Source organism: Aulonocara sp. 'chitande type north' Nkhata Bay, linkage group LG20 (genome assembly GCF_057382095.1).
Source record: "Aulonocara sp. 'chitande type north' Nkhata Bay isolate Kocher_YH1m ecotype deep benthic linkage group LG20, A_spYH_male_GT1.1, whole genome shotgun sequence".
Lineage (NCBI taxonomy): Eukaryota > Metazoa > Chordata > Actinopteri > Cichliformes > Cichlidae > Aulonocara > Aulonocara sp. 'chitande type north' Nkhata Bay.
Window position 1 is genome coordinate 30,688,996 of NC_141363.1, and position 20,827 is coordinate 30,709,822.

Sequence of the window (20,827 nt, forward strand, 5' to 3'; positions counted from 1 at the left end):
ACTCCCTAATCTCCTTGGCTCCCTGTCAGTCAGACCGACAAGCGTGACGCACCCCGTCCTCTCCTCCTTTTTCCTCCCCTCTCTGTCTGTCTCCCTCTCTGCCGTTTATGTCCCCTCAAAAGCCCCAAGCCTTTTCCATCCATCTCAAAAATCCCTCTCTCCGCATGTGTGAAAAACACACTGCACTTTGGTACCAGCATGTCCTTCTGTTTCTCGCATGACATAACACTCGCTCGCTCATCTGCACCTCGCCTAGAGTCTGAACTCTTAACTGAGAAATTAAACAGAAAGGTTTGAGGATCAATTTGGTGGCTGAAGGTCACCTCTGTTTCTGAGCGATAAAAAGGCTTAAGCTATTTTGACAGCTGGCAAGCTTTCACCTGTTCCCAAGCTTTCCCTTAGGCTTGAGGCAGATGCACAGATGAAAAACAGTTTTTTCTCTCTCTTCTACTTTTGTAGATTTTGTCAAACTAAAAGAGACTCAAAGTTTGCACTGTTGTTCACAAGCTACCTTACAACATCTGTGCACTCCATTTGTTCCCATTGTGTCTTTTTGTTTCCATTTCATTCTTCATTCAGTTTCTTTTTTTAATCGTGCATGTATTTTTAGTTGTCTGTCTTTTGATTTACTCCGGGATTTATGTGTTCAATACTTTGTTTTCAGTTGATTTTATTGGAGGATTTGACCCATTCCCACTCTACCATGTCAATGAGAAATCATCTCATCTCCTCTTAAAGCCCATGTACCCGTAAGTACGAGTGCGCTCTCATCCCATTACATGTGTATTTGTCTCTGTGCGTTGGAAGCATATTTATGTGACCTTTCACATTGTTGTTGGTGCAAGTTGTGATCGTGAAACTTTTACATGCGTTGGAAAGTGCAAGAAAATAATCTCCACTTTCATGTCCGTGCCAGAGTTTAGTGTCAGCATCTCTAGGTTGCAACACAGCGTTTACTGACAGAGATTACACAGAGTTGCTTACTCAGTATCTGGAGAAATGACTCATGTCTGGGGAGTAAACTAGTGTCTGAAACATGGTACATCCTGTCAGTGTGCTTTGGGGAATATGGAGACCTTTCATAGCACTGTGTGCGTGTGCGTAAGTGTGTGTGTCCACAGGCAGCTACTGGTAGAAAAACACATAAAAATATGTCTACAATTGGATTAATCACTTAAGTCGTGCAGAGGAATTAATAAAAATAAGCCTGGGAAGTAATGTAATAATTCTCTGCCAACATGAAATGAATATTTTATTAGCTTCTTGACAGTTTAATCAACTCTGTCTCTAATAGGAGGAAGTTTTCATCTCCCCTCTTAACCTACTGAGAGTTACCTGTATATCCTGGAGAAATTCTTCTAAGTGTGTGTGTGTTTGTGTGAATAGAAATATCTTTTTCCTTTGGTTGTTCAACAAGTCTTAAAGCTATGCCCTTTCTGTCTATCTTTTTGTCCCTTCCAGGTCTACGTAAATAGGAGAACATCCAGCCGGGAGGTGATGCAGCAAATTCCTACAGAGACAAAATGGTTGCTTTGACACAAACGTCCCAGTGCGCTTCGGTGCACGAGACGTTCCTCCCTCTTTTGATTTCAGTCCTTTAAACGTGTAATTTGCTGATGTACTGCCCAGAAAAGCCAACATTTCTCTGTAAGGGTCCATCGTGACGGGTTTAGGGAGCTGGGGAATTGCAGTAAAACAAAGCATGTATTTAGGGGTATTTGTGTATTTGGGCAAGTATCAATCATTTTGTTCGTGTTGATTTCTCTGCTGTGCTCCCACTGCTGCAACCTGCCCACAATGGGCAAATACCCCCCTCCCAGACTGTGACTGTATAGAACATGTACAGCTATTAAATACATTGTGGATGTAATCAGGGGCTGCCCATCATTGCCAGTCTGTGGTGCTGTGTCTTAGAGGACTCACTGATTTAGCATATTATTGCTGGTTTGGCTCAAATCTTAGCCGGAGGGCTGAATTACAGTGGAGCCTGTGGAATGAGCTATTGTGTGCTGTCTGTTTACTTTAGGCCAGGATGTGTGTGCATAAATACAGAAGCAGAGCAGGAAGAGACAGGGGAGTGTAGAGGTAGAGGGTGGGGAGGGAACAAAAGCACCAAACCTACAGGGGCATCTGTCAAAAATAGAAAATGTAAATAATGAAACTGGGAGGGTTAAAATTAGCTTTTGATTTAGAGTTTGAAAATGTGAGCTATCAAGAATGCAAAATAGCGTGAGCCTGCAAGAGGCATTCAAACACAAAGGATGGCATGCGAGTCTTAGTTTTATTTCGGGAGTCTTATTATTGTGACTATTTTCACCAACAACAAAGTCGGTGTTTCTGAAGTGTCAGGTGTTTGTGCTCGATGATACGCTGAAAGCTTTGTTTTCACGTCAGTCCCCCTCTAACTACTGACAGATCTGCCAAGGGTGATCATTACACACACTCAAACAAAGGTTACATAGCATATTTTTAACTTGAAGAAAACAATAGAAGTTGTTTCGTTGTTCATATTTAAGCACAACAGTGCTGAGATGTCTGGGTATGGTCTTCAGTGTAGAAGTAGCGTGGCATATACATGAATAGATCAGAGAGTTTTCTCCTGTCACTTCAGCAGTTTAAATTAAATTGTCAGTGTTAATAGTCGCAGCTGTGATTGTTTGAGAGCATGTTGGGGTGTTTTTTTGTTTTGTAATTTTATGCATATTAAGTAATAAGTAAAAAGCAAAACTGGTGTCTTTAAATTGCTTTATATAAACTGGCAACTTAAATTTCTTGTATTCTGACCCAGAAAAACGACAATTATTCAAATGAAATGAAATGAAAAAGTTCATATCTCCCATACTGATTGGTAGCACTTCTTTTGTTCCTGTTAGTGTCATCAAGAAGTCAGATTCGCTCACGCCTTACTGGTTGTGTGAATCACTACTGCCCTCTGGTGTTCATAGTATTCATGTGCAAATTTCAAGGCTACTGAGTTTCTGCTGCATGCTTAACCTTCCATAAAACTCCCTTTTTTTTTAGCACTTTCCCTGGCCAGGATTTGTTTCTTATTTTTGTGTTGTCATAGTTGTATTTGCCTTCAGTTGTATGCTACATCATATAGACTGAGATTTGGTCCATTTGAAAGTAATTGCATTGTGTTAATTGATTGGAATAGTTGGCCACTTGGCTTGTTTTCTGTGGAAGTTTTTTCATTTCTGTTTTCAGCAACTTCAGCTATCAAGTGCGTGTCAGAGTCCTCTGTGATCTTAAATGTGCTTTACTGCCAGACAAACAGTTTTTCAACTGTTAGGATTCTTAAAATGATCTGAATACTGTTTCCATTCGATTGATCACCTCGCTGTCTGAGAGATGCAATAATTTTTGTGTCATTGTTTCTTTATAATTTAAAGTTTACACACTCCTGGGAAGCCAGCTAGCGTGTGAGTAAAAACACAAAGCACCTCATATTGTAACATAATCAGTATTAACAGGAAAATGCTTCTAAAATCCTAATGTAAAACAGGTCTTCCTCTCAGTGCAATACAGCCTTTTCCTAACCTGGTGACTAGTATTAGTTGAAACATGTTATATTTGTTAAATTTCCACTGAAAAGAGTCTATCTCTGTGTAGATACTTTTTGTTTTTATAGAAAGTGGAAATGGTTCTTTTTCTCTTCAATTTTGCGTCCTGTGTTCCTCCAACCCGATGTGACCTGAATTTGTATTCCTATTTATCCAGAACTGTGCTTTGTGCTCATGTAAATATGTGTTTGTTAATAAAAGAATGTGCTCTTTTGATGGTCCCATGTGTCATTTAGTAGGTAATTCTGTTTTTGTAAAAAAATAAAATCCAGAAGCTATAAATATGATGGCAGCTTGAACTGTTTATTGTAGAAAATGATCTGGTAACCCTGACAAAATAAGCAATCAGCACTCTTTATTCTTTCCAGTACAACAGAAACTGGGGCCTGTGGAAAACTCAAGGCCACTCATGCAACACCTGTATAGGGGTGGCTTTTCACTACAGCCTTAGGACATGAAAGCACGGACGCTGCCTCTGATGACAGCTCTGCAGATGGGGCAGTGACGTAGGCTGGCAGCACAATCACCACAAACCACCAGATGACCACAGGGGATGAAGACAATGGACACAAGCTTGTCCATGCACACTTTACAGGTCCTCTCCTCCTGCAGCTGCCTCAGCAGCTCCTCTGGACTGTTTTCCTTAACTGTTGGGAGAAACCGATGAAGACAAACACACAAACTATTTGTTCAAGCACAATGTTGTAAGTCAAGCCTATAGTAATTATACACATTTACTGTTTAATTGGTTGATTTCAAATAAATAAAACTACTACAAGCACAAAATTTTGATCTTTTTTGAAAATCTTTGAGATATTGACTGCTGACCTTTCTCTCTGACAGGTGTCTGTGTTCTTACATTTCCAGCACTGGAGCCTTGCCTCATCTCTGGGTCTGATGTATGCGAACATTAAGAGTCAGTCAGATATATTCGGAACTTAAGGATCCATTAAAATGGTGAATTTTCCTTAATAAAAACAAAACCATTTGAATTCTAATTGAAATACAATGGCTGTTGAACAAATACAGTGAAAGGAAAAGTAGAAACCCCCACCCCCCCCTTTCTATTGTGAAGTGGAAATATATACAGTAGCAGAAAATGTATGTAAATAAACTTAGTTGCTTTCTAACAATGACAGCTACCTCTGCTTCGAGGCCTGCTCTGTCTGTCTTCCTCCTCCGCCTGCAGTACATCAGTAACCAGGTCAGATACAGACGTGTAATGCTGGCCTGTCAGAAGGTACTTGGTTTGGACCAGACTCTCCACCAGGCTGGCTTCAAAGCCCATCTGGAGCACAGACTGTACCACAGGAGAAAGCATGGCCGATGAAGCTCCCAGACCTCCGACCAGATCTGGGGATCAGAGGAAGGGAGATGCCAGGATGATTAGAGAAGCAGCAGCCTTCACTGGACACTATGTGAATTTTATACTAGTCTAAGCACCCCACACACTCTACCCTCTATAAGATAATGTGTAAATAATTGCCAAATTGTGCAAGCTTACCTCCGTCTGCCAATATATAAACATTTCAAAGCACAGACCCCTTCTGCATTTCAGCTGCTATGGATTATAATTGTGCTTCCTTCATTGTATGGAATAATTGCCCTGTCATGCCTGCCCTGCAACCATGAGCAATAGTCAAATGGCTTCCATAGCTCTCCCTAATTACTTCAATTTTAGAGCAAACATTAGCTCAGGTAATTGATCGCCCATTAATTTCATTTTCAGCTGCCCCCAAAGCAATGAGAATAGAAAGAAATGGACCTGCTACTCAGTGGCTAATTTAAGGTATTAAATCGAGTTTGTGAAAGGTATGCCTTTATCCATCAGATCTGTATTTCAACAAAAGTGGTTGACTTAGGAATAAATCAATCAAGTGGCCGCAGACCTCTTTTCTCTCTTTGTGTGACTTGCAGTGCAAACAGAAATGTTTGATCCCCCTTTTTCTCTCTTGTGTGAACAAGCAAGACTGAGTGTTGATGGTTTAAATCTTTGCTATATATAGAGTACACATATATAATTAGAGACATGAAAGCAGAAGGCTGCTATGTTGTTAATCATATCTCCTCAGCAAAAGTTAGATTTTTGTTTTTTATAGGACTTACCGCCTCTGGAGCTGATATCTCTACCCGAGGAGGTCTGTGATCCTCCCTGGAGAAGTAATATACTTTTTTTTTTTTACAGATTTAAATGCAGCAGTGACAAACTACAGCTCATTAATGTGCAGCTATAATATCTCCAATGTTCCAAATAGATAAGAAGCAAAAGGTCTCACCATAGTGTCATCCAGGTGGAAATGAGTGTCCTGTATGTTGCTGATGTATTCCTGCCCCCTCGTTTGGATTAAGAACTCACATCTGAAAACAAAAGCTGCTTTATAATCTACAATATACAGACACACATTTATGCATATGGTGTATATGTGTATGTCAGAGATTTGGCCAAGAGCATCTTTTCAAATATAATACCACCTAATTATTTTTTCAGTTCATTTCTCAAATCAAACATGAAAGATCTTGATAACTCTGGCTGTAGGTTTGTGGTAATTAGGTCATGCTGCAGAACGAATTTGGGACTGATCACGTGCATCTCTGATGATATTATGTGATGCGAATTTTGACATCCAGAGTGACTAAAACCTTTGCACATTTCTCATTATAAAAAGAAATATTGCCATGGCATGACACAAAAAAAGCATTCAGCTGATGTTTCAATATCTGCCTGGAAATGTCCTGTTGTTACCGTGGAAACCATTTGGCATGTTCCTGCCAGGGGTCGTCGCCTGGCTCCCAGTTCCTCAGCCCTCCGTCGCAGTAGAAGCATTTGACATTGTCACCGTGACCTGCGATAATATAAGACGGCTGTGAAAAGGGAGCAATGACACACGCCCACTTAATCTTCGCAGCTTTAGAACGAACTCAGAAAATCTCTCACGCACCAAAGGAATAAAATACATGCAAAAACTATAACCTGAACAAATTGTAATGAAGGTTAATCAAGCCTTCCCTGATACTGTCTTGACAAAACTACTTGGAATGCTGTTCATGATATTGTGTCCACACCCTGTGTACTGCCTGAAGCTGTACACATCCTACCTCTTTAGCAGCTCCAGCTTTGTCTAGGTTGTTCTGTCCACAACATCATGAGTCAGCAGGACAATTGTACCATGAACTCTCACACAGTGGGGTTGGTCACTCTAGCAGTGACAAGATCTGTGCTGGATATTTTACTTACAAATACGAGTAAATACTATAGTTTTGCTCATCGTTTGTTAAAAACAAGAGGTGATCAGCATTATTAGGCTTTAGAGTCAGACATTTGAGTACCTGTGTAGAAAAAGCCTGCTCTGGCAAGAACATCGGGTTGGATTGAGGCTTCGGTGGGCCAGTTGTGGAAAGTGGTGAGCCGCGAATCCTCTGCTTCCATCTCTGGGTAGACTGCTTGCCCAGCTGTTCCCTGGTCATCCATAGTCATCCTCTGGAGCTGACTCAAAAGCTGTCCATCCACAGAATCTGAGGAGTCAGCTTGAAGTGGGATATTTCCTACAGCTCGACCCAGAATGAAGCTGCAAGCAGGGAAATGTCTTTTATGCTCAGTGGCTGGGCTATCCCCTTGTACCCAGCATCTTAAAATCCCTCCACAGCAGAAACACTGTACTTTATCCCCAGGGCCTAGAAAGAAAAACCCTGCCTTGGCCAGATCTCCAGATGTGACAGGTGCATCTGCTGGCCAGTTGTGAAAAGTTCGAAGTCTCTCTCCTTCTCTTCGCATCTGAGGCTCCTCAAGGATGTGAAGCATAGCTTGCCTGTCATCCATCATTGTGTAGCATATAGGTTTCCCTTTCCCTTTTTGTTCTGTGCCAGTCATCCCTTTTGCGGTCCATAGTGGAGTGCACACTGAAGGTCAGCGCAGCACATCCAGTTGAAAATAATGTGATCAGCTGCAGGGGGCCTGCACAGTGACCTACAGGAGACTGCTTTCCAGAAAATCCCCCAAATGCCAGAATATTTGCTCTTTGATCCTTGAATGAATGACAGCCTGAACATGCCATGTTGCTCCGCCTCTTAGGAAAACACTGCAAAACATTTCAGCGGCATGCCTTTCCCTAATAACTAATAATTTTTAAAAGGATGCTTTTCTTTAAACAAAATAGCAGAAAACAACTTAATGTATAGATCATAAGAATACAGGTAAATAAAAATGAGAGCTTGCACAATAAAATGTGAAAACAAATTGCTTAAATACACAAAATAATAAGATGTGTCATCTTCTTTCTTGGAAGGAAAAAAGTGTACATTTAAATCTAATTAAAAGACCTTCTATCTAAATAGTCTATAATATATGGGATGTTGAATATCTAGATGATGAGCCACGAGGCAAGCCAAGTCGAAACATAACCTACACAAGATGGGGAAAATAAAACAGCTCTTATAGCGACTTTGATTTGATTATAGATAATCAAACATTTCACCATCTATTTACACTATACACAGTAAATAAATTTGACCTTTGACTGAGTTTAGGGGATTGCGTATGTCTCGTTGCTTCCTCCTAGTGGTTAAAGGGTGTAACATTTACTGCACAATTGCATTTCTAATCTATGTAAAATTAGCTATACTAAAATAATCATGACAACTCAACTGTTTTCCTCACTGTGTTTCAGGCTGATTATATACCAAATTCATAACAATGGGAAACCAGTGGCGCTGTGCACACAGTCTCACATGAGCGCTGTGTCTGACTGAACTGTCAGTTCTAGGGGGCCTGCAGAAAACCACCAGCAGTCTGCTGACACCTCCTGGCGCTATTTACACCCACAGGGGATGCAGAAAATAGCACTCGTGATACTGGAATAGTACTTATAGAACTAGAATTATGTTTTTGTGTTTTTTGTTTTATTTTGTTTTTTGTTAAACGACTTGGATTTATTCGTTGCTACCATTAAATCACAGCCATGGATGCACTTTGCCGATGGTAAGGATGCCTCAAACTTTTGCCACCCCGTGGGGAACGACGTGAACTACAGCGGCGGCTCAAAGCCCGGATGGAGCAGCCATTGGGGAAGTGTACAGGGCTTTAACGTAACTGAGGAGGTCTCTCTCTCTCTCTCTCTCTCTCTCCCTCTGTGGAATTAAAAAAAAAGACAAAGTAAGAGGCGACCGAAAATATTCACGGTCGGAAAGGCCCGTTCGGCGACACGTACCATCAACTTGAATACCTTTACCGGGGACTTGACTGCTTTCGGACGCAGTATCCGAAGCGACTGACTTGAACTGTGGAAGTTGGGATACGTCCACACAGTGGAAAATATACAGCTGAGCCTGCGCTACAACTGCTAGCCACACGCTAAGCGGCGCAGCTAGCCACAAAGCTAACTGTAACTGAGCTGTGAACTTGCTTTTCAAATCACGGGGGTTGCAATTCAGTCACAAGCTCAGGCTCTGTGAGAATCCAGGGATTTGCTTAATGAATTATGTCTGCCACAAGCATTGACCCTCAGGTAGGAAGGACGACTTACTTCGTCTGTAGAGAGCTTCTAGGCTACCTCACCCGCTAACGTTAACGATTTATTGGGCTATGGCTATTGCTCGGAAGTGCTAGCAAGCCACTAGCATTTGGCCGGTGCTTGTAGCTAGCGAGTTAGCCACTTTCCGTGAAATTGCTAAATGTTTTATTGGACGAGTAAGAAAGATGACACTTTTGCGAAAATATTCAGGCTGTTGTCAGATGTATCTTTAACAGAATCGATATGTTTTGTTGCCTATTGGGGACGGGGAAAAAAGTAGCAGCCAATACCTGAATACGTGAAACCCAAAGCTAGTTAACGTCAACAGATTTACATAAAGGCTCAGGCTAACTTATTCTTTAAATAGTAACTTTTATAATGGAATATTTTCTCGTGTCTGGGCTGTGAAAAATATTTGAATCTGCTAAGAAACACTAAGCTGAAAGCTGCATTAAGTCTGATGGCTTTTGTAGAGCCATTTTAAGGGAGCTATGGTAGTTAGCAAAGTTGTATGTGGATTAGAGCTATCATAAACTGGTTATTTAAATAAACAGTTAATCATAGACCATTACATTGTACAATATGTCAAATAAAAGTGTAATTACTATACACCTTTTAATATAGAATAGCGTAAGGCAAGTGTTTCAGATGGCTCTCTTCGGGAAGTAGTCTCATGTTCAGTTTCTAGGCAATGGATAGGTAACATTATGGGTTGTACTCACAAGCTACGTGTGATATCTCAGGCCGACTCAAAATAACTTTTTGGTCTTCTTTTCCCCCCTTTCCTATGATTTACTTGGACACAGAGATCAAAGGGACAAGCATCTAAAGGTGAGTTGTGGATGACTGTATCAAGATAATTACTTTTTACATCTAAAGACCAGGACAAATTAAAGGAAAACTTTAAATGCTTGGCCTGGAGATATCCAGTGGATCTGTTTTGCTGTTGTGGTTTGAGTCCACTTATCACCTTAGAGGGAAGAGTATCTGAATTACTACAATATTGTTCTTGAAGATCACCTTTGTTCTATGACGAATAAGTTTAATTAGATGTCAGTGGCCTTTTTTGGATGATAGTACCCTCATCCCTCAAATATAAATTATATGCTACCAGAGCCATGTCACAAGTAGCATATGATTGATTTTTGAACCAATGTCTTGGACAGTGCACCATCACATTATCATAACACTAAATATCTTTTAGTACAATGTTTTTACAGTCCCCCACCCCCCAGACACAGACACTTTTTAGAATAAATGCCAACTTTCATAGATGAACTCTTTAGAATTTGGCAGATTAAGATTGGGTCAGTGTCCAAAATTGTCCTTTTCCACATGTAGCAATTAAAGGAGATAGTTTCCCAGGTTGGTACTACTTAAAACACTGTAACAACATGTAACAACATCTGTGTTACAACAGACCGAAGAACCATAGTCTGGTTTTACTTAAACCAGTGAGATTGGCATCCTTGTCCTCTCTGTGGTGTGCAATACCATATTTCTGAGTAATTAGTACACTATGCTGGAGATTGATACAGTGTAATGAAAATTTATAGTTAAAATTATCTAATTGGATTGTCAAACTACATTGTTTATTGTGTTTGACACTGGTAGATGAATATCTACATTTAAAGGTGATATCCTTTCCGCTAGCGATTTTTAAAAAGATTTATGCTCTTATTCTTCATAAGTCAAGTGTTAACATGTAATACAAATAATATTAAAGCCAAATGGCAAAATATTGTACTATTTCACATTCAGAGGGACATACTAGATTAGAATACCTTTGCTATTAAAAATAAAAATTTCAGAAACCTCTAAATTGGTAGATTGGGGGTGTCAAACACAAGGCCCGTGGGTCAGAATTAGTCTGGCAAAGACCCCGTTCCGGCCCGGGGGATGGACATTTAATTGGCAGTTGGCTGGCAGAATGTTTTTATTTGTACAGACGGATCTCTTACATTTGTGGCCTTACATTTGTGTATATGGCCTATGATGTAAAATTTGACATCCTCCCTTTCCTGTGGATTCAGTAACATTTTTTGAAGAATGTGGCATTTGGGCGAACGTGTTTTATTTTTATGTTTACATACGAGATTGATATTTATGAAATGCAATGATTTATGTCTCTTATGGTTTGGCATTTATTTAGTTCATGATTTTATAGTAAGGGCACAAATCCATCTCTGCAGTATGACACACACACACACACACACACACACACACACACACACACACACACCCATAGCCTAGAAAATTGCCTGCAAATTTTTGCAATATAATAAAGGGTGGGGGGATAAAGGTTCCAATCACTGGAGATGCACTATATTCCAGTTTACATTTCCTAAATCCCATGTTGATAAAATTTCACATCCTTCACACACTTTCCATCCACATTAACAGTCTTTTTCCAGTGAATACTCCCATTTGGAAAATATATATATAAATCTTATAAAGTTTGTATCTGTCTTGTGTGAAACTTGTATGAACACACAAGAGTGAAAACAGATATAAAATCCCTTGAAAAATTATATAAATGAAACCTGTATGTTTTGGATACTTCCTAAAACAATATATGAAAGTAATGAGAAAGTGGCCACTTTCATGAGTAAATCATATAAGCCTTATATGATTCACTATATGAAGCAAGCCAAATCTGATGCAAGTCTTTTATAATTTTTTTCTATTTCTTTTCCATATGGGCCAACATAATCAGAAACCCTTGTAATCAGAGTGAATTGTATCATACCACCAAATTGTTAAAAATTGCAATGAAAAAGCTATTTTGAAAAGAACCTGCTTAATATTGTTTTGAAGGCACAATAAGAACTTCCTGTTGCTTCAAAATTGCTCTCATCTCACAGGTGAGGGGCACACTTGTGTCTCCAGAAACTTGGTATTTTCAGTGTAAAACACAAAAGTCCTGAGTACTCAGAGCCTTAAATATCAAAATGTAGTTTTTGACAATAAATCACATTTTTATTACATTATTACTCCACCTGTGCCTCAAAATTCTTATTACTGCAGCTGTCCAAAACAATGACTCCTTTGTACTGTAATGTTGTAGCTGATTTGTGTAAATGAACATTTTTTTTTTTTTATCCCAACCAATTATTACACAGAAAGATTTACTTGCAATTTATTATTGTTGGTTCTTCATGAACACTGATATTGGTATATTTGATCTGCTGAAGCTTTTGGACAGACAGGTCTTAAATTGTGCTCATCTCAGGTCTGGCTGGCAGCAGGCCACAAGCTCATCCACATCTGGTTGTCTGGCATGGTTTGGCAGTTTTGGTGTAATGTTTGGGGGGGGGGTGCTTTTGGAAAAGCAGAGACATTAAAAACTGATTAAACTAACATTTATAGAACTAATATGTTTGAGAAATCGAAGACAGCATCAGTGTGATTTGATTTTTGATTTTGTAAAAATATATTAAGAGTTTCATACAATCATAAGGTTATCCCTGAACACACTACATCTTGAAAGCTAAAAAAGCTGTTGCTATATAGACCTCAAAACATAACTGCATCCTCAGTACAAAATAAGTTTAAACGATCCATTAATGTTTTGTTTTGTTTTTTTGCAGTGCAAAATGGTTCACTGCATCAGAAGGACACTGTCCATGACAATGACTTTGAGCCATACCTCACTAGTCAATCAACTCAGGTAAAGTCTGCTCTTCAGCTTCTCTCACATGAGTTGTAAGAATGTTATTCATTATCGAATGCCACAGCATGGCAAATGTATGCACAGTCACTTTTTATAAAAAAGTGAACCTTGTAACCTACGCAATGAAATGGGATCTGTTAAGAAGCCTTTAGCTATTTACCTATCAAAAATCCACAACTAGCAGAGTTGTATTTAATTTGTTGTGGGGTATTTTTAAGTGTAACTCAGTTATTTGCTAATGTTGTGATTCTGACTTCTATTCATTCAGAACAACAGTTACCAGTCCATCACCGACCCTTACTTGCCAAGCTACTACGCTCCTTCCATTGGATTTCCATACCCCCTAAGTGAGGCTCCCTGGTCCACAGGTGGTGACCCCCCTATTCCATACCTCACCCCATATGGACCCTTGAGTAATGGAGACCATCACTTCATGCCGGACACAGTGTTTGGCCAGCCAGGGGGCCTGGGAAGCAGTATCTATCCCCACAGGTTTAACTTTTTCCCTGAAAACCCTGCCTTCTCTGCTTGGGGGACGAGTGGCTCCCAGGGCCAGCAGACTCAAAGTTCAGCCTATGGTGGCAGCTATAGCTATCCTCCCAGCTCCCTGGGGGGCACTCTGGTGCCTGATGGTCAGACAGGGTTTCACAGTGACACCCTGAACAAAGCCCCTGGTATGAACAGCCTGGAGCAGGGTATGGTTGGCTTGAAGATCGGTGGGGATGTCACTGGTCAGGGGTCAGCAGTAAAGGCTGTAGGATCTGTGATTGGTGGACCTGCAGTGGCAGCCACAGGAAACGGAGCAACGCCGATTGGAATGCCCCCACCTAAACCCACCTCTTGGGCGGCCATTGCCAGCAAGCCTGCCAAACCACAGCAGCTAAAAGCTAAGGTGAAGCCAGGGATGCCCAACCCAGGGGGAGCTCTTCCCCCACCACCCATCAAACACAACATGAACATTGGGACCTGGGAAAAGGGCCCAGTGACTAAAGTAGCCACAGCTCCACTGCAGCAACAGCAGCAGCCTCTTGGCCTGCCTCATGCCATGCCACCTCAACCCCCCATGCAGCAAGGACCCATGCAGCCCCCTCCTCCTCAGTCTTTGGTGCAACCCCAGATGCCACCTATGGCCTTACAGCCCCAGCCCCCCCATCACCACCAGCCACCACCCCAGCCCTACCAAAACCACACACAGCCCCCACAACCCCAGACCCGCTGGATTGCTCCACGCAACCGTAACCAAGGTTATGGCCAGGGTGGACCTGGCCATGATGGTAGTGGTGTGATGGGTGTGGTTGGTAGTGGGAACAATGGTCCCCAAGCATCTTCCAGCCAAGGACCTTGTGGAGAGTCGCACCCAGTGCTGGAGAAGCTGCGGGCCTCCCATAGCTACAACCCCAAGGACTTTGATTGGAACCTGAAGAATGGCCGTGTTTTCATCATTAAGAGCTACTCTGAGGATGATATTCATCGCTCCATCAAGTACTCCATCTGGTGCAGCACTGAGCATGGCAACAAGCGGCTGGACTCAGCCTTCCGGGCCATGAATGGTAAAGGTCCTGTATACCTCCTGTTCAGTGTCAATGGCAGTGGTCATTTCTGTGGTGTGGCAGAGATGCGTTCACCAGTGGACTATGGGACCAGTGCTGGTGTTTGGGCACAGGACAAGTGGAAAGGCAAGTTTGATGTGGACTGGTTGTTTGTTAAGGATGTGCCTAATAGCCAGCTGCGCCACATCCGCTTGGAGAACAACGACAACAAGCCAGTGACCAACTCCCGTGATACCCAGGAGGTACCCCTGGAAAAGGCCAAGCAGGTGCTCAAAATCATTGCCACCTACAAACACACAACCTCCATCTTTGATGACTTCTCCCATTATGAGAAGAGACAGGAAGAAGAGGAAGAGGTGCGCAAGGTGGGTACAGTCATCTCTCTGTTATCTTAAAAATAGGATTTTGTACCTTTTTAGTGGAAAACTGGTGAAAGTTTCTTTAGATAATTTGACTCTTGATTTGTTCCTGATCTTGTTTTTGTCTGTCTCCTCTTTGCTCTTTTTTGACAGACTTTTGAACCTGCTCAGATACAGAACCGCTCCTGGTTGGATCAGGTAAAAAGCTGACTTTTTTTTTTTTTTGCTGTTTGATCAGCACTTTAAATACATGCAGACATCTGTTCACCAAGAAATGCTGCACTTAGTTTGTTGTTGTCTAATGATCATATGAGTAATGTTTGAGTAATTTTTTGTTTGTTTGTTGCTTTTGTTCTTTTTTTTCTGAACAGGAGCGCCAGAACAGGAATAAACAATAGAAGACATCTATCCTTGGCTTGATCAACAGTTACACTAGGACTTGATTTAAAAAAGACAGAAGATTATGAAAATGCAAGCAAACCCTTCTTTTTTTTATTTTTATTAATTTAATCCTGGTGAATCTGCCATCATTGACACTTGTGCTTTTTTTTTTTTTTTTTGCCCCATGTACCACCACGTTTTGTGCAGGGATAACAAGCTGATTTAATGTATTACCTAGCCACCACCACCACCACTCTTTTTATTTCAGTTTTTTATAAACATTTTTCTTCCCATTCCATGACGTACTCTTCTCTCAACAGACTGGTTTTCTCTCTCTTGCCCACCCACTCCCCCCTCTTTACAATTGAATCAGGGTTTGACTGCACCATGGAGGAAAAAATAAATCTGCCACTTTATATTTCAGTACAATCAGGAACGGATGTGTCCTGCCCCTATTTGTCCATTTGGGGGCAACATTGCCATGCTTCAGAGGTTTAACTGTGCCAACAGGGTTGGAGGATCACAAAGGCAATGTTGGACTTGGAACTGTGCGATAATAAAACTTCTTCAAGGTTTTATCTATTTTTCATTCAGATCGACAAAATCTCTATTTTTTGGCTTACTACTGACAATTTTCATTTCAGAAACCTGTTTTCTGGAGCCTTAACATTTTTTTTCTAATTATTGGTGACTTCTCAAAAGAACTGCTCAAACAGTGACACTGCTGGAGAAATCAGGGATAGTGTGAAGTCACACGGGACTCGAGACATTTCAGAGGAGGAATTGCAAAGGCCTCTGGGAAAGAAATAATGGATGTGTCCTCCACAACCAGAACTCTCACCATTTAAATCAAAAATTGTACTATTGACATCCTTCACACCCCTCTGCTTTGCTTTCTTTTGATGTTTGTCGTGAAGGGGTCCTTTGTATGTTTCATCAGGAGATTCTGCTTGTGTACACAACCCAGTCTGAGAGAATTGTCGCATCCACCACCTTAAATTACTTTATCAGATTTATGTAATGATGTAAGTGCTGCATTGAATCAATTGTTGCTATCATATTTTTGTTCCACAAAAAGGGGGAAGGTTCCGATATTTGTCTAGTCACCGTCATTCTGTCTTAATCCTTTCTTTGTTTTTTCCTTTAATTTGGTTTCGCTAAGTCTATCATGTTGGTCATAATGCTAAGCTTTAACGTAGGAGCCTATATATTCATGGAGAAAGCCTAAAAATGTATAACCTAAAAATTAATGTAACTGATTTAATATCAAGTAAGAAAAAAATACGAAGAATGAGATGTGGTTTCTGTGTGTTTTTTGGATGTTGCGATTATAGTTTGTTCTAGACTGAAGCCATTGATTATGATACTGTAAACTACATTGAGGTATGTTTAAAAAAGAAAAAAAAGATTGGATATTAAAAAATAAAAAATATTAATAGATGTGTGTGCCCATGCATGGCAAGCTGCATAATGGAAGTCTGTTGGGGATGGCTGAAGTATTATTTACTCTGCAGCTTGTTTTTTCGGGTGATGACGGGTGTTCAGACGCCCGTTTTGGAGCATTCACAGCAAGATTATTTGTGAGATCAGTTGGTTCGCGCCTCGTGATTAGTTTGAGATTGTCATTTAATCTTGGACTGAAAGATTACAAAGATGAAGAGAGGAATTCATGACTGCCTTTTTGCCTTTTAAGGGATTTTTATTTTTGTTTCTCTCGTCTGTGTAATTCTTATTTTTAATCTGTTGTGATTTTACAGTGAGCTAATTCAATTTTCAGATTCCACTTCACAGTTCTCTGAAGTCGTGTCACCTTAACAGTAATGTCAGGTAAACATGTCCTGGAAATAAGCTGTTTGTATTCTCAGATTATGTTAGATTATGTGAGTGTTGTGCGATCTGTCTTGACTGTTAACACCGTTAAAACATTGAAATGGCACAAGTGCTGCACTGTGCTGAGGTACTTCAAATCATTTGAACTGTCTGCTTCACAGCAGTATTTTCCAGGTGTGTGTTTGCACCTGACCAGTGTAACCCCCCCCCCCCCCCCCCCCAAAAAAAAAAAAATCATTGAGAGAACTGCCATCTAACAGTAGCCTTTGTTCTTTGTCTCCTCATTTTTTTATTTTTTATTTTAAATCTGCACTAATCAATAGCTAGGTGGATATAAGCAATACGGTGAACATGTTTAACTTCACCAACACCGCTCTCACCAAGTAGCGTAAAGGCAGGGAAAAGCTTAAGGATGCCGCCGCCAACCCATCGCAGCCACAGCCGTCTTTCTCTCGGGAAGCGACTGGTTGTGATTGTAGGACAGGGCCTAAATGCATGTTAATGTAAACTGTCAGGAAATGTTTGCTGCAAGAGGGATGTCAGGTTAGCCATGAAATTATATTTATTAAAGGATCAATGAAATACAAAGTACTAAATAAACCTTATCTTGTAGGCCACAGCTGTAGTGACGATACCTTGTTCAAAAGATCTATCTTGGTTTTCTATCTTAAAAAAAAAATCAAGCCTTAATAAACTGTCCATTCAGAAATTACTTCGTCTTGATCTCATGAATTCTTTGTGAGTAACTAAACAAACATGTGGCCTTATATAATGAGTGAAATCTCTGTAGTGCAGCCTGCAGAGCTTAAATGTCACTGAAAGGTTTTCTTTGCTGCAATTTGTTTTTCTTTGTGTTTTTCACCATGATGCTGACAACAGTGTAAATACTTTATTGTAGTATAAGGCAAATGTGTCCACAGTTTCAAGTAGTCTAGAGAAGAATTTGAGTGCACAAATGGAGTTACTGCACCCTGGAATAAAAATAAAAACAGATTTGACATTTATTGAAATTGATTTAGCCATTTTACGCTTCTAAAATAATACAAGATAGAGGCTTTAGGTTTGAATTAGGAAAAGGGTGGGGGTAATCTAGTTGTTTAGTCTGAGATGTCTTTTTCGCTTGCTGTAAATGTAAGTTGTTTTGAAACTCCGTTAATGATATAATTGATCCACAATAGATTTTCTTTTCTTCCCTTGACAGGAGCTCTCCGTGGTGCTGAATTCTTGATTTGAAGGACCTGCTGGTAGGATGTTCCAGTCACAATCTGGCGTGAAAACACTCTGAAATGGAGAATTTCTTCTACCTTAGATATACATTAATGTGATCATTTTAAAGGATGTGTGGACAAATGAGTGAATCCTTTCCAGATCATCAGGGAAGATCTGTGGAACAAAACCTAAATCACAAGACTGCTAATGTGTAACTCTTAGTTCTACATTTATAAAATATGCTTATGCAAACAGGCCATGGATTCAAAACTGGGATGAGGGCATACAATCGGTAATAAAATAATTACAAGAACAGATAGAAAACTCAGTGCAGCTTATTCTTTATTTGTTTTGCATCATTACAAAATATAATTTCAGCTATAACAACAGGCAAACAATATTTTCAGACTATACAGATTAAGCAGCAAAAGGTGCTATATAACTGCTAATAGAATGAGATGAGTTCTTTTTGCTGGAAATCTTTCTGAGTGAATTAAAGAAAAAAAAGATTTTATTAGGTGGCACAAGCTCCAAACCTGAGGCTTCAAGTTACATGACAGCAGCAAATACTGAACTAAAAGTGTTGGAAAATGACAGAAAACACGACCTTTGGCTCTTTGTGGTAATGTTGGACCATTCATTTATTCATATCTAATGAAGCTTTTATTTATTAATATGTTTTGAAGACCTTCAGATGATCATTAGAAGCATACCCATCTGAGCTAAATTTGATCGAGGTATCAACCAAAAGCATCCAGTGGAGACAAGGACTATCACAGGCACTATTCTTCTGTAGTGCTGGTTGTAAATCAATGGCCTGTTTAACAGCAGAGTGAAATCCGAGCTGGTCTAAAAGGAGCACTCAATTATTTTGTGGGACTTTATCTTATTTAGTATTCATTGCTATGCCCCCTGAGTGATAAACAGCTTCCGCGATGCGTTGTCTGAGGGACGCCTGTAGGTGGCATTGAATTGCCTATATTTCTATATGCTGACTCCGTGCGAATAAACCCTGTCGCTATGGTCAGTTTGTATCCCTTCGAGGCTCTTCAGCCTGTGCTGTGGGCCCGAGGATTCAGCCACACCGTGAGGTGTGTCGGAGTGGAACTGCTGTCCTACTTTTCCTCTAGAAATAATATATCAGACGCCAACCCCAGCTGAAGCTAGTAAAGTCCACAACACCTCGTTGGTGGCCTCTGTTACATTTGGTAAAATACCTTTAAAAAATTGCCACACAAGGACAGCACAGAATCCCACCGATATGGATTTAGCATTCATGCGCTCACAGCTGTTTCCGCTGTCAGACATACAGTTTGGCGATTTCTTGGCAAGCTTCGGAGCTGGTGCACCAAAACAATTTGCTGCTTAACGGTCTCGCTTAATTTTAAAAGTACAACAAATATAAAAACATTTTATTTTATTTTTTTATTTAATTGGTCCCAAATCTCCCGCTTGGGTTTAGAAATGTCATGTGTTTGTTTGTTGTTGTGTTTTTGTTTTAGGATTGGCGCACTTAAAAATGAAAGCCTTTCACTGAGTACTAAATTTAAAAGAAGAAGAAGGCTGAAGAAGACCATATTTTAAAATAATTCCCGAGAGTGTTTTATAAAACCAAGAGGTGGACTTCTGACTTGGCAACTACGTTGTGCGTATCCAGATTTCAGATACACTTTGCATTTAAAGGACATCCCGGACTAATCAGGGATTTCAAAGCAATACGTTTCTCACCAATGACTTGAAATAAACGCTAGATTGGACTATCCCAATTCTATACCAAAATGGCCTATTAAAGTACGCATTGCGTCCATACAGTCAAAGCAACACACACACACACACACACACACACACATCCGAGCTTCCGCGTGCGCACGCACACACGCGCCGTTGAGTGACAGTACAGCAGTCAGCTTTATCCTGCTGCTATGGTCGGCAGTCAGGGCCTGTCCCCCTCCCCTCCTAGCATTCGGGGTCAAAGGAGCGCACTCTAAGCCGACAACCTGATGAAATAACGAAGGAATAAAATGTGAAGCATGATGCTGTGTAGATTCCTCTCTTGGCATTCACCGCGTGCCTTAATTGTATGGACATTAAATCAAGGTCCGCTGTGAACACGCAGAGTGACAACCCTTTAAGAAGTCGCCTTCTCACCCCGCCGACGGGTGCAGAATGAAGACGAGCAAGCAGCTTCTAAGAAAGCCTGACCTCCACACGCTCAAACCCCCAGCATCTTCTGCCAAGGAGGATGCAAGACTGCCTGACTGCGATTTAAGTACTGCTCCCGTTTCCGTGCGCGCGCTCGGGTGTACACACACACACACACACACACACACACACACACACACACACACACACACACACACACACACACACACACACACACACAGGTACGCATCTTCTCTATCTTTCTCTTACACGCACAAACATACAGGCAAAAGTAAAGCCGATTTGCAACACAATCACGCGCGCGCACAAGCATTTCGGACACTCAGATCTAAAAGCCGATTTGTAGCCTACACCAGCAATAATGCGCACCGCCACATTCTTTCCCCCGCGCCTCTTTAGATTGCACGCAAAGAAATATTGATATCACTGCGCCACAACTCGGAGCCCTCCTCCCTCCTCCCCCTCTCCCCATCATATCAGAATACGATCCATAAAGATGAGAAACAAACCTTAGCGTGACGTTTTTGCAAACACTTGCACTGTCTAATTCGGCGGGTTGCGAGTCTTTACGCATCTCTTGGCACGATACTTC

General features: G+C 40.8%; 3 protein-coding genes across 4 annotated transcripts in view; 2 read left to right on the top strand and 1 right to left on the bottom strand.

Annotated features, from left to right (window-relative positions):
- nkain4 (sodium/potassium transporting ATPase interacting 4) overlaps positions 1–3,777 on the top strand; it is a 52,971-nt gene extending 49,194 nt beyond the window's left edge. Inside the window, exons 6-7 of one of the 2 annotated variants that reach the window (XM_086276142.1) lie at positions 665–749; positions 1,462–3,777. In XM_086276142.1, the coding sequence (XP_086132268.1) occupies positions 665–749; positions 1,462–1,471 (95 nt within the window). In that variant the 3' untranslated portion in view covers positions 1,472–3,777. The remainder of the gene's footprint in view (positions 1–664; positions 750–1,461) is intronic. The other variant, XM_086276143.1, reaches the window with a different exon arrangement.
- A 74-nt stretch (positions 3,778–3,851) lies between these two features.
- Positions 3,852–8,717, bottom strand: birc7 (baculoviral IAP repeat containing 7). The gene is made up of 7 exons (XM_086276141.1): positions 6,891–8,717; positions 6,307–6,406; positions 5,840–5,921; positions 5,670–5,715; positions 4,707–4,916; positions 4,392–4,457; positions 3,852–4,210 (listed from the first exon to the last, which is right to left on the bottom strand). The coding sequence occupies exons 1-7, from the start codon at positions 7,429–7,431 to the stop codon at positions 4,011–4,013; spliced, it is 1,245 nt and encodes a 414-aa protein (XP_086132267.1). The 5' UTR covers positions 7,432–8,717; the 3' UTR covers positions 3,852–4,010.
- On the top strand, positions 8,362–18,345 carry LOC147305923 (YTH domain-containing family protein 1-like). The gene is made up of 6 exons (XM_086276132.1): positions 8,362–9,064; positions 9,877–9,901; positions 12,661–12,740; positions 13,012–14,658; positions 14,806–14,850; positions 15,024–18,345. The coding sequence occupies exons 1-6, from the start codon at positions 9,038–9,040 to the stop codon at positions 15,048–15,050; spliced, it is 1,851 nt and encodes a 616-aa protein (XP_086132258.1). The 5' UTR covers positions 8,362–9,037; the 3' UTR covers positions 15,051–18,345.
- Positions 18,346–20,827: the final 2,482 nt, after the last annotated feature.

Coding starts and splice junctions, on each gene's coding strand:
- birc7 (XM_086276141.1), bottom strand. CDS start 7,431: ATGACTGGCACAGAACAAAAAGGGAAAGGGAAACCTATATGCTACACA. Junction 4,917..5,669: donor AGATATCAGCTCCAGAGGCG/GTAAGTCCTATA, acceptor TCTGATCCCCAG/ATCTGGTCGGAGGTCTGGGA. Junction 4,458..4,706: donor GAGCAGGCCTCGAAGCAGAG/GTAGCTGTCATT, acceptor CGCATACATCAG/ACCCAGAGATGAGGCAAGGC.
- LOC147305923 (XM_086276132.1), top strand. CDS start 9,038: ATGTCTGCCACAAGCATTGACCCTCAG. Junction 9,065..9,876: donor CCACAAGCATTGACCCTCAG/GTAGGAAGGACG, acceptor ACTTGGACACAG/AGATCAAAGGGACAAGCATC. Junction 9,902..12,660: donor AAAGGGACAAGCATCTAAAG/GTGAGTTGTGGA, acceptor GTTTTTTTGCAG/TGCAAAATGGTTCACTGCAT.